The 13,378-nt window shown below is 31.8% G+C and overlaps 1 protein-coding gene across 3 annotated transcripts in view; it reads left to right on the forward strand.

Moving 5' to 3' along the window:
- The window catches only part of LOC149787277 (uncharacterized), a 137,129-nt gene that overhangs the window by 60,529 nt on the left and 63,222 nt on the right, over nt 1-13,378 (forward strand). For 2 of the 3 annotated variants that reach the window (XM_089977802.1, XM_089977801.1), the window contains exons 14-18: nt 2,459-2,485; nt 5,594-5,732; nt 7,353-7,459; nt 10,809-10,956; nt 12,099-12,327. In XM_089977802.1, coding sequence (XP_089833928.1) covers nt 2,459-2,485; nt 5,594-5,732; nt 7,353-7,459; nt 10,809-10,956; nt 12,099-12,327 — 650 coding nt within the window. The remainder of the gene's footprint in view (nt 1-2,458; nt 2,486-5,593; nt 5,733-7,352; nt 7,460-10,808; nt 10,957-12,098; nt 12,328-13,378) is intronic. The other variant, XM_089977803.1, reaches the window with a different exon arrangement.

The raw sequence follows: 13,378 nt of genomic DNA on the forward strand, positions 1-13,378 counted from the left end.
TCATAGTTTGGTTGGATTAGAGGGAAATCCACAGTTTGGTTGGAACGAAGGTAAATCCATAGTTTGGTTGGATTAGAGGGAAATCCACAGTTTGGTTGGAATGGAGGTAATTCATAGTTTGGCTGGATTAGAGGGAAATCCACAGTTTGGTAAGATTGCACAGGGTTTAACTTATAATATTATGTGTACAAGCAGTCCTGGTGGTTTTGTATTCCCTTAAGATTATTGTAGTGGATAAGATATACAGTATCCAGCAATTTGGTTTGAGAATAGAGGAAATCGCTTTAATATAAATCAAGTGCACCTGGAGTTTGACAGTTATGCTGGAGTTTGGACAGTAATTTTATTGTGTTGAACACCATTTCTCTTAAATAGGCCTGTAGCATTTTCTTAATTTTATTTTTCTGACAATGTTATTTTGATCTGGAAAAATTGTTGAAATGTGATAAACGAGTTTGTATCAATAGAGCTATATTGAAAAACTTGTCACTTTCAGATATTTTCTGCAATTTATCAGTGGCCAAACTGTTTGTTGATCAATATTTAATTCATGATACTTTTTATTTAATACCAGATTGAAATAATTTATTCAGGTAATGGAATTTATTTGATTGGTACCTTTGTTTTTTCAGTCCAATGAGTTCTCTTTGTATGTATCACTATCATGCTAGTGTAATCACCTATGATGACACAAGAAATTTGAAATAAACTTGTGGAACCTTTTCAATATTTAGTTTGGTTCAAAATATATTTATTTGTTGAACTGTTAAGTTAAATCTATAATAATAATTATCTTAGGATTGGGTAACATTCAGCATGTACATACATAAATCCTGCATATAGGATGAGAAGCAAAGATCAATCATCAATGAAAACTAGAAAGGATACTTTATTGTATTATATATATGACTGCTTTTATAGTATTTGCAACTGGGGACTTGAAGAAAGATGCTCTAGAAGCAGCCAGTAAGTTCATACCTCAAAAATCCTTCAATGATTTGGGGATATTTTGCACTATTTCACCTTTAATTTTCTGAGTCTTGTTAACAATTGGTAATTTTTAGTTATACCAATAGCATTTAGAATTTAATTAACTTTGAAATACCCACATTTGGTAACCTATTTTACTTTTGCAAACTTAAAAAAAACCTAACAGTTCTTACAAAACTTTTGAACCCTACACTAACTCAGGTTGGTACATTTTTTTCCGCAGCACATTGGTTATTTTCTTATTTAAATCCAATATTCATAACTGATTAATATTCTTCCATCTTGTATTTTGTGTACTTTTTATTGTTGCAATTTATCATTATTGTTTATTTTGCACTTAATGTATAGGCAGTAATCAGTTACAGTAAAACATCAATTATCCATTTGCATACTCAAGGACAAGGATTCTTTAGCAAATAACAAATTTTCTTGTGTTCATTAGTGAGGAACCTGAGGAAAAGTTTTCAATTTATTTATTTCTGTTTTGCATGAAATTGATGGTCTGCAAAAAAACTGACGTTATTTGAAAAATTCCCATGGTACTCTAAAGAAGCATTAGGCAGTGTAGACCATAGAATCTTCAGGAAGAAATCACCTGCAAAGTGAAATATTGAATGTGTTTAGTAATTTGATATCTTTTCTTATGTATCAAAGCTTGTAAAAGTTTCTGCAGCTTTTTAAAATATATTGAATACAATTAAAGTCTGTAAAATCAGGAATCCATTTATAGTCAAATCTTACATGATGATGATGTTACAGTGGTTGTAATGAACTTCATTATTAGGAATGCTCTTTTATATAATGAACCCCATATTTGGACTCAAAGACTGATTTAAGTACAAAATAATTGAATATAATGAATGGTTTTTTTTGCTATGAATGTTTTTTTTATGAGCCATAAATCATTTGTATGGACCATAAGTCATTCATAAGGACTATAACTCATTTGTCTGGTTCATGTATCATTTGTATGGACCGTGAATCATTTGTAAGGACGATGAATTATTTTGTAAGGACCATAAATTATTTGTATGGACCATAAATCATTTGTATGAACCATAAATCATTTGTATGGACCATAACTCATTTGTCTGGTTCATGTATCATTTTTATGGACGATGAATTATTTTGTAAGGACCATAAATCATTTAAAAGGACCATAAATCATTTGTATGGACCATGAATCATTTGTTATAGGAAAAGGCCACTGTATATTTATATCATAATCTGGAAATTTAATATAGATCATCATTTTAATAGTCCAATTGAAAGCATATGGATTTCTTGATGTTTAACAGTAATTTTATTTGTGTAATTACTGTTTATTTTTCAGCTTTTATGTAGATAGGTGATATGGTGTATATGTTTGCCAAATGTCCAGGACTGGTTGCTTTTAATTTGTAGAAAGTAATGTATTGGTAGATAGACTAATCATAGTATACATTTTATTACATTTTTATCCTCTCAGAGGAAATCATGGATCAAAAACAGAAGTGTAAGTATAGATCCTAAAGTTACAGATTAGACAGTGCCCTAATCCAACCTTAGTTGAGGTCATTGCATGTGGATTGCTGTATGTTTCATGCCGTCATGTATCATTGTCATAAACCTGCTTGACACTATGTTAGTTATACTTTTCTTATTGGTAAATGTGTATGAGTATAGAGAAAAAAATCAAATTTCTATTACTGTATTGCACAGTAGTCATAATATTGTGACCATAAAGTTGCATTGCAGTAGTTCCACTTTTTATGCCATTGTCACTGTAATATCAAGACCAAGGTTACACTCATGGAAAAGTCCATGTTTTCCCCTGCTGAATATTACCTGCACACTGTTGCCATTCACAACTGACAAATATGTATCAAATGGTATGCACTAATGGTGATGGCACAGCTGATGATGGAAAACATACTACTCTGTGAAACATATTTACATTGTGCAGAAAAAATCAGGATGTATCTCATTATCTACACAATACTTCCAATATGACATTGTTGCTTTTTGTCATGCCAGATCCAGTGTTAGTACATTCTAATATGTGATATTATTAGTAATAGTAAATGTGAATTTCAATTTTGTTCTCTTATTTTAGTATACAGTGCATTAAGTAGGCATGTATTGATCATTTGTTGACATGATTAAGCCTTGTACACATTGCCAATATAAAAGTATGACATCCATTAATATTTACAAACAAATGTTGATGGGGTATTTGACATCAGATTAACACTGTAAATGTTTTTGCCTATTTTAACTGAACCTATGTCCTTCTTATGGTAGATAGTGGTACCTCCCCAGTTAGACCCCATCTTAGAGAATTCCCCCTACCACCACCAAATATGAATACCAGCTCATCCTGTACTCAGTACATTTTTGCTATTTTGTTGTCCCCCTCACAAGAGGTCACCTTTTTTTACGAGGACAGCTTTCACTGCATAAGCTTTGACCTCATGAGATGGGGGACTGCTGTAGTTCATACAGCTCCTACAGGTGGATTTCCTTCATGTGAGTGATGTTTTCGTTTGTAAGGTTGGATTTTCATTACGATAATGTTTCAGGTTTAGATTTTAATGCTTGAGGTCTTTCAGCTGTACTAAACATTATGTACTAAATTGAACTGTTTGACCATAACTCTTTGACCATATTAACTGTGAAAAAAAGAATTTATGTTTTTGTGATATACAATGCAGATGCTTTGAATGTGAATTTTAAAGTCTAGATAGGATTGTGCTGTGTTTGCATTATTTGGATTGAAATCAAAATTCGATAGATTTTAGAAATCAAAATTCGATAGATTTTAGAGTTTGCAGTTAAAACAAAACATAACTGTAGCATATGAAAAGTGGTCTTTTAAATTCTGTAAATGGTCAGTATTGCCTTAGTACATTATAAAATCCTGTGAGTGGTCAGTATGGCCTCAGTACATTATAAAATCCTGTGAGTGGTCAGTATGGCCTCAGTACATTATAAAATCATGTAAGTGGTCAGTATGACCTTAGTACATTGTAAAATCATGTAAGTGGTCAGTATGGACTCAGTACATATAAAATCCTGTAAGTGGTCAGTATGGCCTTAGTTCATTATAAAATCCTGTGAGTGGTCAGTATGGCCTTAGTACATTATAAAATCCTGTAAGTGGTCAGTATGGCCTCAGTACATTATAAAATCATGTGAGTGGTCAGGATGGCCTCAGTACATTATAAAATCCTGTAAGTGGTCAGTATGGCCTCAGTACATTATAAAATCCTGTAAGTGGTCAGTATGGCCTTAGTACATTATAAAATCCTGTAAGTGGTCAGTATGGCCTCAGTACATTATAAAATCCTGTAAGTGGTCAGTATGGCCTTAGTACATTATAAAATCCTGTAAGTGGTCAGTATGGCCTCAGTACATTTATAACATCCTGTAAGTAGTCAGTATGGCGTCAGTACATTTTAAAATCCTGTAAGTGGTCAGTATGGCCTCAGTACATTATAAAATCCTGCAAGTGGTCAGTATGGCCTCAGTACATTTTAAAATCCTGTAAGTGGTCAGTATGGCCTCAGTACATTTTAAAATCCTGTAAGTGGTCAGTATGGCCTCAGTACATTATAAAATCCTGCAAGTGGTCAGTATGGCCTCAGTACATTATAAAATCCTGCATGGGTTGCTGCACGCTCAACCATCACATTTATTGAGTATTACTCCCCAAATGTTTTTTGAACTAGTCTGTATGGGACTTATGTAAATTATATTGTTTTCAGCTAGACAGTATATACTTTTTTGAAGTAGTCTGTATGGGAAATATGTAAATTATATTGTTTTCAGCTAGACACTATATACTGTTTGAACTAGTCTGTATGTAAATTAAGTAAATTATATTTTTAACCTTCTTTGGTCAAAAATTGACAGCTGAGTCCTCTGTAATGAGACTAGTTGACAGATCAACCTTGCAAGGACCAAATTCTTTAGACAGAATTTTTTTTTAGTCTAATTTATTTTTTAATGAAATATCAATCAATTGTTTTACAGTTGCCTAGAAGGACAATGCAGTTTTTGGTTCCATTTTGTTATACTAGAGAATGCTGGTTTAGTGTTGGAAAATGGTGATAATATCCACTCACAATGCATGATATTTTACACTTCCATATGATCACAGGGAGTAATGGTCAAATAAAGCATGGGATGAAAATTGTTAATGCCTGATTCTTTGTGCAAGTTGTGTTGATGAAATTATCCTTGCTGTTAACATACAGCCACTATAACTCTTTAGGTTTTACAAACAACTCTGATCTGCTGTTGAATATGGCCACTGTTACTAGAAACAGAAACTTATATTTTCCTTTAAAATCAGTAGTGTTCTGATAGAGATAGCTAAATCTGAGTTATTTTTTGTGATGTACTTAAGTTAGATAACCCCATACTTTCACCTATCAGATGTGTTCAGAGTTGAAAACATTTGAAGGTTAGTGATTTAAAAACGAATCTGAGCTGGAAATTTTTAGATCTATCTTTATTTTTAAAAAGACAGGATTTATTATCAGTTTAAAGTGTTTTGAAGTATATTTTCTCCATCTCCATTTGCTTGTATATCTACTCATGTTTAAGCCATTTCTTGCAGACCGGTTTGACCACAAGCCTGATGATGATCATGTGGATTCCATTACTGGACTGACCAGCTGTCCCAGAATGAAGCTGTATGCATCATCAAGCATTGATGGCACTGTCCGAATCTGGAACGAGGAAAATATACTCATCAGGTTTATTAATAGAGCCAGTCTCTGCGCTAATTTGTATAAAGCAAATGCTGAAATTCTGACAGACTTCAGGTTGGCTGTGGATTACTGCATTAAGTTTTTTTATTGCTTGTAGAGGGCAGGTTGCTGCTCACAGTATGTGCTTATATCATGCAAAGAAATATGCAATTTTAATTATTTTAGTGTAAAAATTCCGAAGTTGTTAGTTGTTCATGTTTAGTAGTCTGTCTGTTAATGGTATATTTCCATGTGATATCTTGAATTCATTTTACTCACATACTTTCACCAAATATCATTGGTAGGTTGACCAATATAAGATAATGAACCCTATATATTGAAATCTAAAAGTCAAAGGTCCAGGTTGCTGTGATCCACATAAGTGAAATGGTTTTCATTTGATAACTTGAGTTTTGCTTTACATCAGACTTTACAAAATGAGTACAAAGATCACTATCAAGCTTTAGGTCAAAGGTAAAAGTAAGTGGCTCACCAAAATATGGTAGCTTTCTGGCAGTAAAGTTGAGTTCTGTTTCACATGTCTTAGTCAAACTTTGCAGGTGATGAGCTGCCCTATATTATACAGGAAAGCCCGCTAAATGGGGGTTGAAAGATCAAGGACACTATGGCTATAAATGTAAAGTGGTTTCCATACAGTAGTTGGATTTATGCATCACATATTGTAATCAAATAATGTACACATGTTGCCATTGATAAAAAATAACCCTACTGATTGCACTTATATATCAAAGTCTAAGGTTACTGCAAACCCAGAAATTAGTTTTTGCCTAAATGTTTTTTTAGTTCAACAGAATATATCCTCACCATCATGATTGAATATGTTATGATGTTAGCATAAAAATGTCAAGGTTGACTATGATCCAGAACGAGATGTCTTTTTTTAAATTACATTTGTAGTACTCTTGTTTTCAGTTGGCAGGTACTTACAGAAAAGATGGTTTTAATCTAATTCATGAAATGTGTCATAGCACCTGGATTCATGAATGAGAATTGACTCTTGATGAAACATTGTTATAGTTACATAGCACCTGGATCCATGAATGAGAATTGACTCTTGATAAAACATTGTTATAGTTACATAGCACCTTGATCCATGAATGAGAATTGACTCTTGATAAAACATTGTTATAGTTACGTAGCACCTGGATCCATGAATGAGAATTGACTCTTGATAAAACATTGTTGTAGTTACATAGCACCTGGATCCATGAATGAGAATTGATTCTTGATAAAACATTGTTATAGTTACATAGCACCTTGATCCATGAATGAGAATTGACTCATGATAAAACATTGTTATATTTACATAGCACCTGGATCCATGAATGAGAATTGACTCATGATAAAACATTGTTATATTTACATAGCACCTTGATCCATGAATGAGAATTGACTCTTGATAAAACATTGTTGTAGTTACATAGCACCTGGATCCATGAATGAGAATTGATTCTTGATAAAACATTGTTATAGTTACATAGCACCTGGATCCATGAATGAGAATTGACTCATGATAAAACATTGTTACAGTTAAACAATACCATGCAGAATAGATTCAGTAGAATTTTATTATTAGACCAATGAATTAAAAAACAATTATTTCAGGTTGTTAAAAATTAAGACAGTACCATACAGTGTGGATTTCTGCAGTTCGCGGGGTGACCTCCTTGTTGGTATAGGAAACCATCTGTATAAGATCCCATACCATGCGTGTAAGTTTAATAATTATCATGTAGATTTATACTGCAATAAATATGGGCAATACGTGCTTACAATGCGATTATTCTTAATAATTCACAAGTACCTATGATCATGGCACTTAAAAGCAAGAACAATGATTACCATGATTTTAGACAGCATTAAATACATTAAATATTTAATCTTATTGCTTTGTGAATGAGTATTATCTGGTATATATGAAAATATTAATTCAGCTTTTAATTTCCAGTTTTGTAGTCGAATAAAAATACAATATTTATGTAGATATTTTCATGTTGAACAAATGAGCACACTTTGCCAGCTGTACTAATATAAATTATGAATGAACAATGGCATCACAATGGTTGTCATGTCCATGTGACATGAAATTGTAATGGATAAAATGTCTGTGTTACATATCACAATGGATGAAATGTTCATGTGACATGACATTGTAATGGATAAAATGTCCATGTGACATGATAACACAGTGGATGAAATGTTCATGTGACATGACATCATACAGTGAAATTTTACTGATTATGTGAATAATGTGCACAAATAAACCCCTCCTAAATTTTAAGCTGTTCCAGACAGAACATGGGTAGCTATGACGTTCATCATATCCTACTGATAATTTATTAGTGTGTTATTTTCAGTAATTCATGAAGTGAAATTATGAGAAGTAATAGTTATATATTTCTTGTAAATTGGCCTTACACATAGAGTAATAGAAAACGAATGATGGTTTTGAATGGTGATGATGAAGATTTATAATAGAAAACGAATGATGGTTTTGAATGGTGATGATGATGATTTACAATAGAAAACAAATGATGGTTTTGAATGGTGATGATGATGATTTTATATTCATTAATACACATGTAATTTATTTTAACATTTTGTTAAGACAAATTAGAATGTAAGTGTATGAACTAAATGATAATATAGAAATAGATATGAAAGTATATGAAATTGAACATCCAATTATATGAAACTAAACATGCAAGTGTATGAAACTAAACATGCAAGTATAGCAAGTATTTGAAACTAAACATGCAAGCCTATGCAAGTGTATGAAACTAAACATGCAAGCATATGCAAGTACATGAAACTAAACATGCAAGTGTATGAAATTAAACATTCAAATGTATGAAACTAAACATGCAAGTATATGAAACTAAACATGCAAGTATATGAAACTAAACATGCAAGTATATGAAAATAAATGTGCAAGTGTATGAAACTAAACATTCAGATGTATGAAACTAAACATGCAAGTACATGAAGCTAAACATGCAAGTATATGAAACTAAACATTCAAATGTATGAAACTAAACATGCAAGTGTATGAAATTAAACATGCAAGTGTATGAAACTAAACATGCAAGTATATGAAACTAAACATGCAAGTGTATGAAACTAAACATGCAAGTATACGAAACTAAACATGCAAGTGTATGAAACTAAACATGCAAGTATATGAAACTAAACATCCAAGTATATGAAAATAAACATGCAAGTATATGAAAATAAATGTGCAAGTATCTGAAAATAAACATGCAAGTATATGAAAATAAATGTGCAAGTGTGTGAAACTAAACATTCAAATGTATGAAACTAAACATGCAAGTACATGAAATTAAACATGCAAGTACATGAAACTAAACATGCAAGCATATGAAACTAAACATGCAAGCATATGAAACTAAACATGCAAGTATATGAAACTAAACATGCAGGTGTATGAAATTAAACATTCAAATGTATGGAACTAAACATGCAAGTACATGAAACTAAACATGGAAGTGTATGAAACTAACAAGTATTTGAAATTAAACATGCAAGTATATGAAATTAGAAATGCAAGTATATGAAACTAAACATGCAAGTGAATGAAATTGAACATGCAAGTATATGAAATTAAACATGCAAGTGTATGAAACTAAACATGCAAGTATATGAAATTAGAAATGCAAGTATATGAAACTAAACATGCAAGTGAATGAAATTGAACATGCAAGTATATGAAATTAAACATGCAAGTGTATGAAACTAAACATGCAAGTATATGAAACTAAACATGCAAGTATATGAAACTAAACATGCAAGTGTATGAAATTGAACATGCAAGTATATGAAACTAAACATGCAAGTACATGAAACTAAACTTGCAAGTATATGAAACTAAACATGCAAGTACATGAAACTAAATGTGCAAGTATATGAAACTAAACATGCAAGTATATGAAACTAAACATGCAAGTATATGAAACTAAACATTCAAATGTATGAAACTAAATATGCAAGTACATGAAACTAAACATGCAAGTACATGAAACTAAACATGCAAGTATATGAAACTAAACATGCAAGTATAAGAAACTAAATATGCAAGTATATGAAATTAAACATGCAAGCATATGCAAGTGTATGAAACTAAACATGCAAGTATATGAAACTAAATATGCAAGTATATGAAACTAAACATGCAAGTGTATGAAATTAAGCATGCAAGTATATGAAACTAAACATGCAGGTGTATGAAACTAAACATGGAAGTATATGAAACTAAACATGCAAGTTTATGAAATTAAGCATGCAAGTATATGAAAGTAAACATGCAGGTATATGAAATTAAACATGCAAGTATATGAAACTAAACATGCAAGTGTAAGAAATTAAACATGCAAGTATATGAAACTAAACATGCAAGTATATGAAACTAAACATGCAAGTATATGAAATTAAAAATGCAAGTACATGCAAGTATATGAAATTAAAAATGCAAGTATATGAAACTAAACATGCAAGCATATGAAACTAAACATGCAAGTGTATGAAATTAAACATTCAAATGTATGAAACTAAGCATGCAAGTAAATGAAACTAAACATGCAAGTGTATGAAATTAAACATGAAAGTATATGAAACTAAACATGCAAGTATATGAAATTAAACATGCATGCATATAAAACTAAACATGCAAGTATATGAAATTAAGCATGGAAGTATATGAAACTAAACATGCAGGTACATGAAACTAAACATGCAAGCATATGAAACTAAACATGCAAGTACATGAAACTAAACATGCAATTGTATAAAACTATACATACAAGTATATGAAACTAAACATGCAGGTATATGAAACTACATGTTTACATTTTGAAATATGGATCTAGTATGTGATAATGGTTGTTTACATGTATTGAAATTTGTATCTTGTATTTAATACTTGTTGTTTACATGCTTTTGATATGAAAGCAAATACCGTGGAGTAGACAACATTTATTGTATTTAAACAGGAAATTAGTTATTTTGTTAGATTATCTCCCATCACTAGCCTTCTGTTTTTACTAGATTTACCCAAGATCTACATCTTCAAGATGTTGTCAATGAAGTTTGTTGACCAGAAACCAGAACAGCCAATTCCAGAGAACAAAGCAGCCCTGGAAAAACTTAGCAAGAGGGACCTATCTCGACTTAAAAACTCACAGGCTTCATTCAAGTACATTGACTTCATTCATGAGCTAAATATAGAATGGGTATTTTGCCTTGTATTAGCTAAAACTATAATGAGGATTTTGTCTTGCATGAGCTAAGTCTAGAATGAAGATTTTGTCATGTTTCTCGCTAGAATTAAAAAGTTTCATTTTTTTGGAGGTACAAGATATTTGTACTTTACTAGCTGATGGAAAAATGGGGACTCACTTAGCCAGTGATAATCAGTGATAAAAAACTTGTATAATTATTAGCATTCAGCTTAAAACCTCGAAAAATGTTTGGTTATATCTACTTAATACATGGACCTGATCAAGTGTTCAAGTTATCCAAGAAAGTTGTTAAAGAGGAATGCTGGAAAAAAGGAGTAAGCAATTTTATGAACCATATAAAAATGTGAAAATTACTTCTATTTAAGCTAGTCCATGAATTTGTGGATTTTCCAAGAGATGTAATTTTGATAATTCACTGGAGTGAATAATCAATTTTAGTTTTCATTTCAGTCAGTAGACAATCAATAACATTAAGGCTAGACAATTTAATCAGTGATGTTTTCGTTTGCTTGGTCTAGTGGTAGACATGTTGACCTGTCATGCAACCATAGCAAGTTTGAATCTTGCAGTGTATTTAGTTATTTTTCCATGTGCTTTTTTTCACTTTGAATTGGGAGAAAAAAATATTTTACTATTATTTTCAGTATAAATGATCACAAAACAGCATAGCTTTAAAAGTAAACAGCTGATGTTGCCATGAATAAATCTACTTCCGTCTCTTATATGATTTAGTAAGTCAATGTGTTTGAGAATAAAATAAAAAGAAGTTTGCTTGTCCTGAGTGAATAATGGATGTAGTTCATCTTGTGGGTGAAAAACCAGACTGGTTTCACCCACCTAATGAAATATATGTCATTCACTTGATACAAGCAAATATTCTCTTTTTATTTGTAAGTATTCCAGTTCAAAACTCAGTTCCATTATGAAAATTTATAGCACAATCAAAGCTTAATTAAATGGCAGAAAAATGTTAATTGGTTGAACCCTCAGTACCAAATTGCTGAAATTGAGTTAGCATGATATTGCACATGTTTTGAGGAAGGTTATTGCTATTCGGGGGACTAAATGATCTGACATAGCTGATGTACATTTCCAGGTTTTCCAATTTTGTGGACATCTTAAGTCCCGAGGAAGAGGAAGAGATTAACCATGAGAAGCAAATCAAGGAGCAAGCATTCAACCTTCTACGGGCTCGTGATCAACAACTTGGCGAGATAAGGGATGGGGATCTGGAATTGGAGAACAGAACAAAGTCCACAAAGGAAACCCAACTTGAGGCCTTTAAGAACTACATGAAGATGTACTATGATAAACCCCGGCCAACAGTATGTATTAGTTATGGGTTAAAAAGTGGGAATTTCTTCATTTCAATCAGTTAAGATAGAATAGTTATAACAGATTTGATACTTGTATGTTAGCTAATTTGTCAAAATATTAATACATAGTATAAGAGAAAACATTCAGCAGAGTCTAGCATATATGGTGGACAGGTTCAGTCCACCTTAGATACAGCTTAACAATGTGTACATCCTAGATAGATAAAGCATAATAAAGTGTATATCCTCGAGAGATACAGCATGACAGTGTGTACATCTTAGATACAGCATGACTGTATGTCTTTAGATACAGCATGACAATGTGTACATCTTAGATACAGCATGACAGTGTAAACATGTTAGATACAGAATGACAGTGTAAACATCTTAGATACAGAATGACAGTGTGTACATCTTAGATACAGCATAACAGTGTGTACATCTTAGATAAGCATGACAGTGTATACATCTTTGATACAGCATGACAATGTGAACATCCTAGATAGATACAGCATGACAATTTATACATCTTAGATACAGCATGACACTGAATACATCTTAGAGCATGACACTATGAACATCCTAAATAGATAGAGCATGACATTGTATATATCTTAGATACAGCATGACAATGTATACATCTTAGATACAGCATGACATTGTATACATCTTAGATAGAGCATGCCAATGTGTACATCCTAGAGAGATACAGCATGATATTGTATACATTTTAGAAACAGCATGATATTGTATACCTCTTAGATACAGCATGACATTGAACACATCTTAGATACAGCATGACAATGTGTACATCTTAGATACAGCATGATATTGTATACCTCTTAGATACAGCATGACATTGAACACATCTTAGATACAGCATGACAATGTGTACATCTTAGATACAGCATGATACTGTATACATATTAGATAAGCATGACAATGTATACATCTTTGATACAACATAATGTGAACATCCTAGATAGATACAGCAAGACAATGTATACATCTTAGATACAGCATGACATTGTATACATCTTTGATACAGCATGACAGTGTG

The sequence above is a fragment of the Sinohyriopsis cumingii genome, chromosome 12, assembly GCF_028554795.1.
Source record: "Sinohyriopsis cumingii isolate HCF-2022 chromosome 12, ASM2855479v2, whole genome shotgun sequence".
Lineage (NCBI taxonomy): Eukaryota > Metazoa > Mollusca > Bivalvia > Unionida > Unionidae > Sinohyriopsis > Sinohyriopsis cumingii.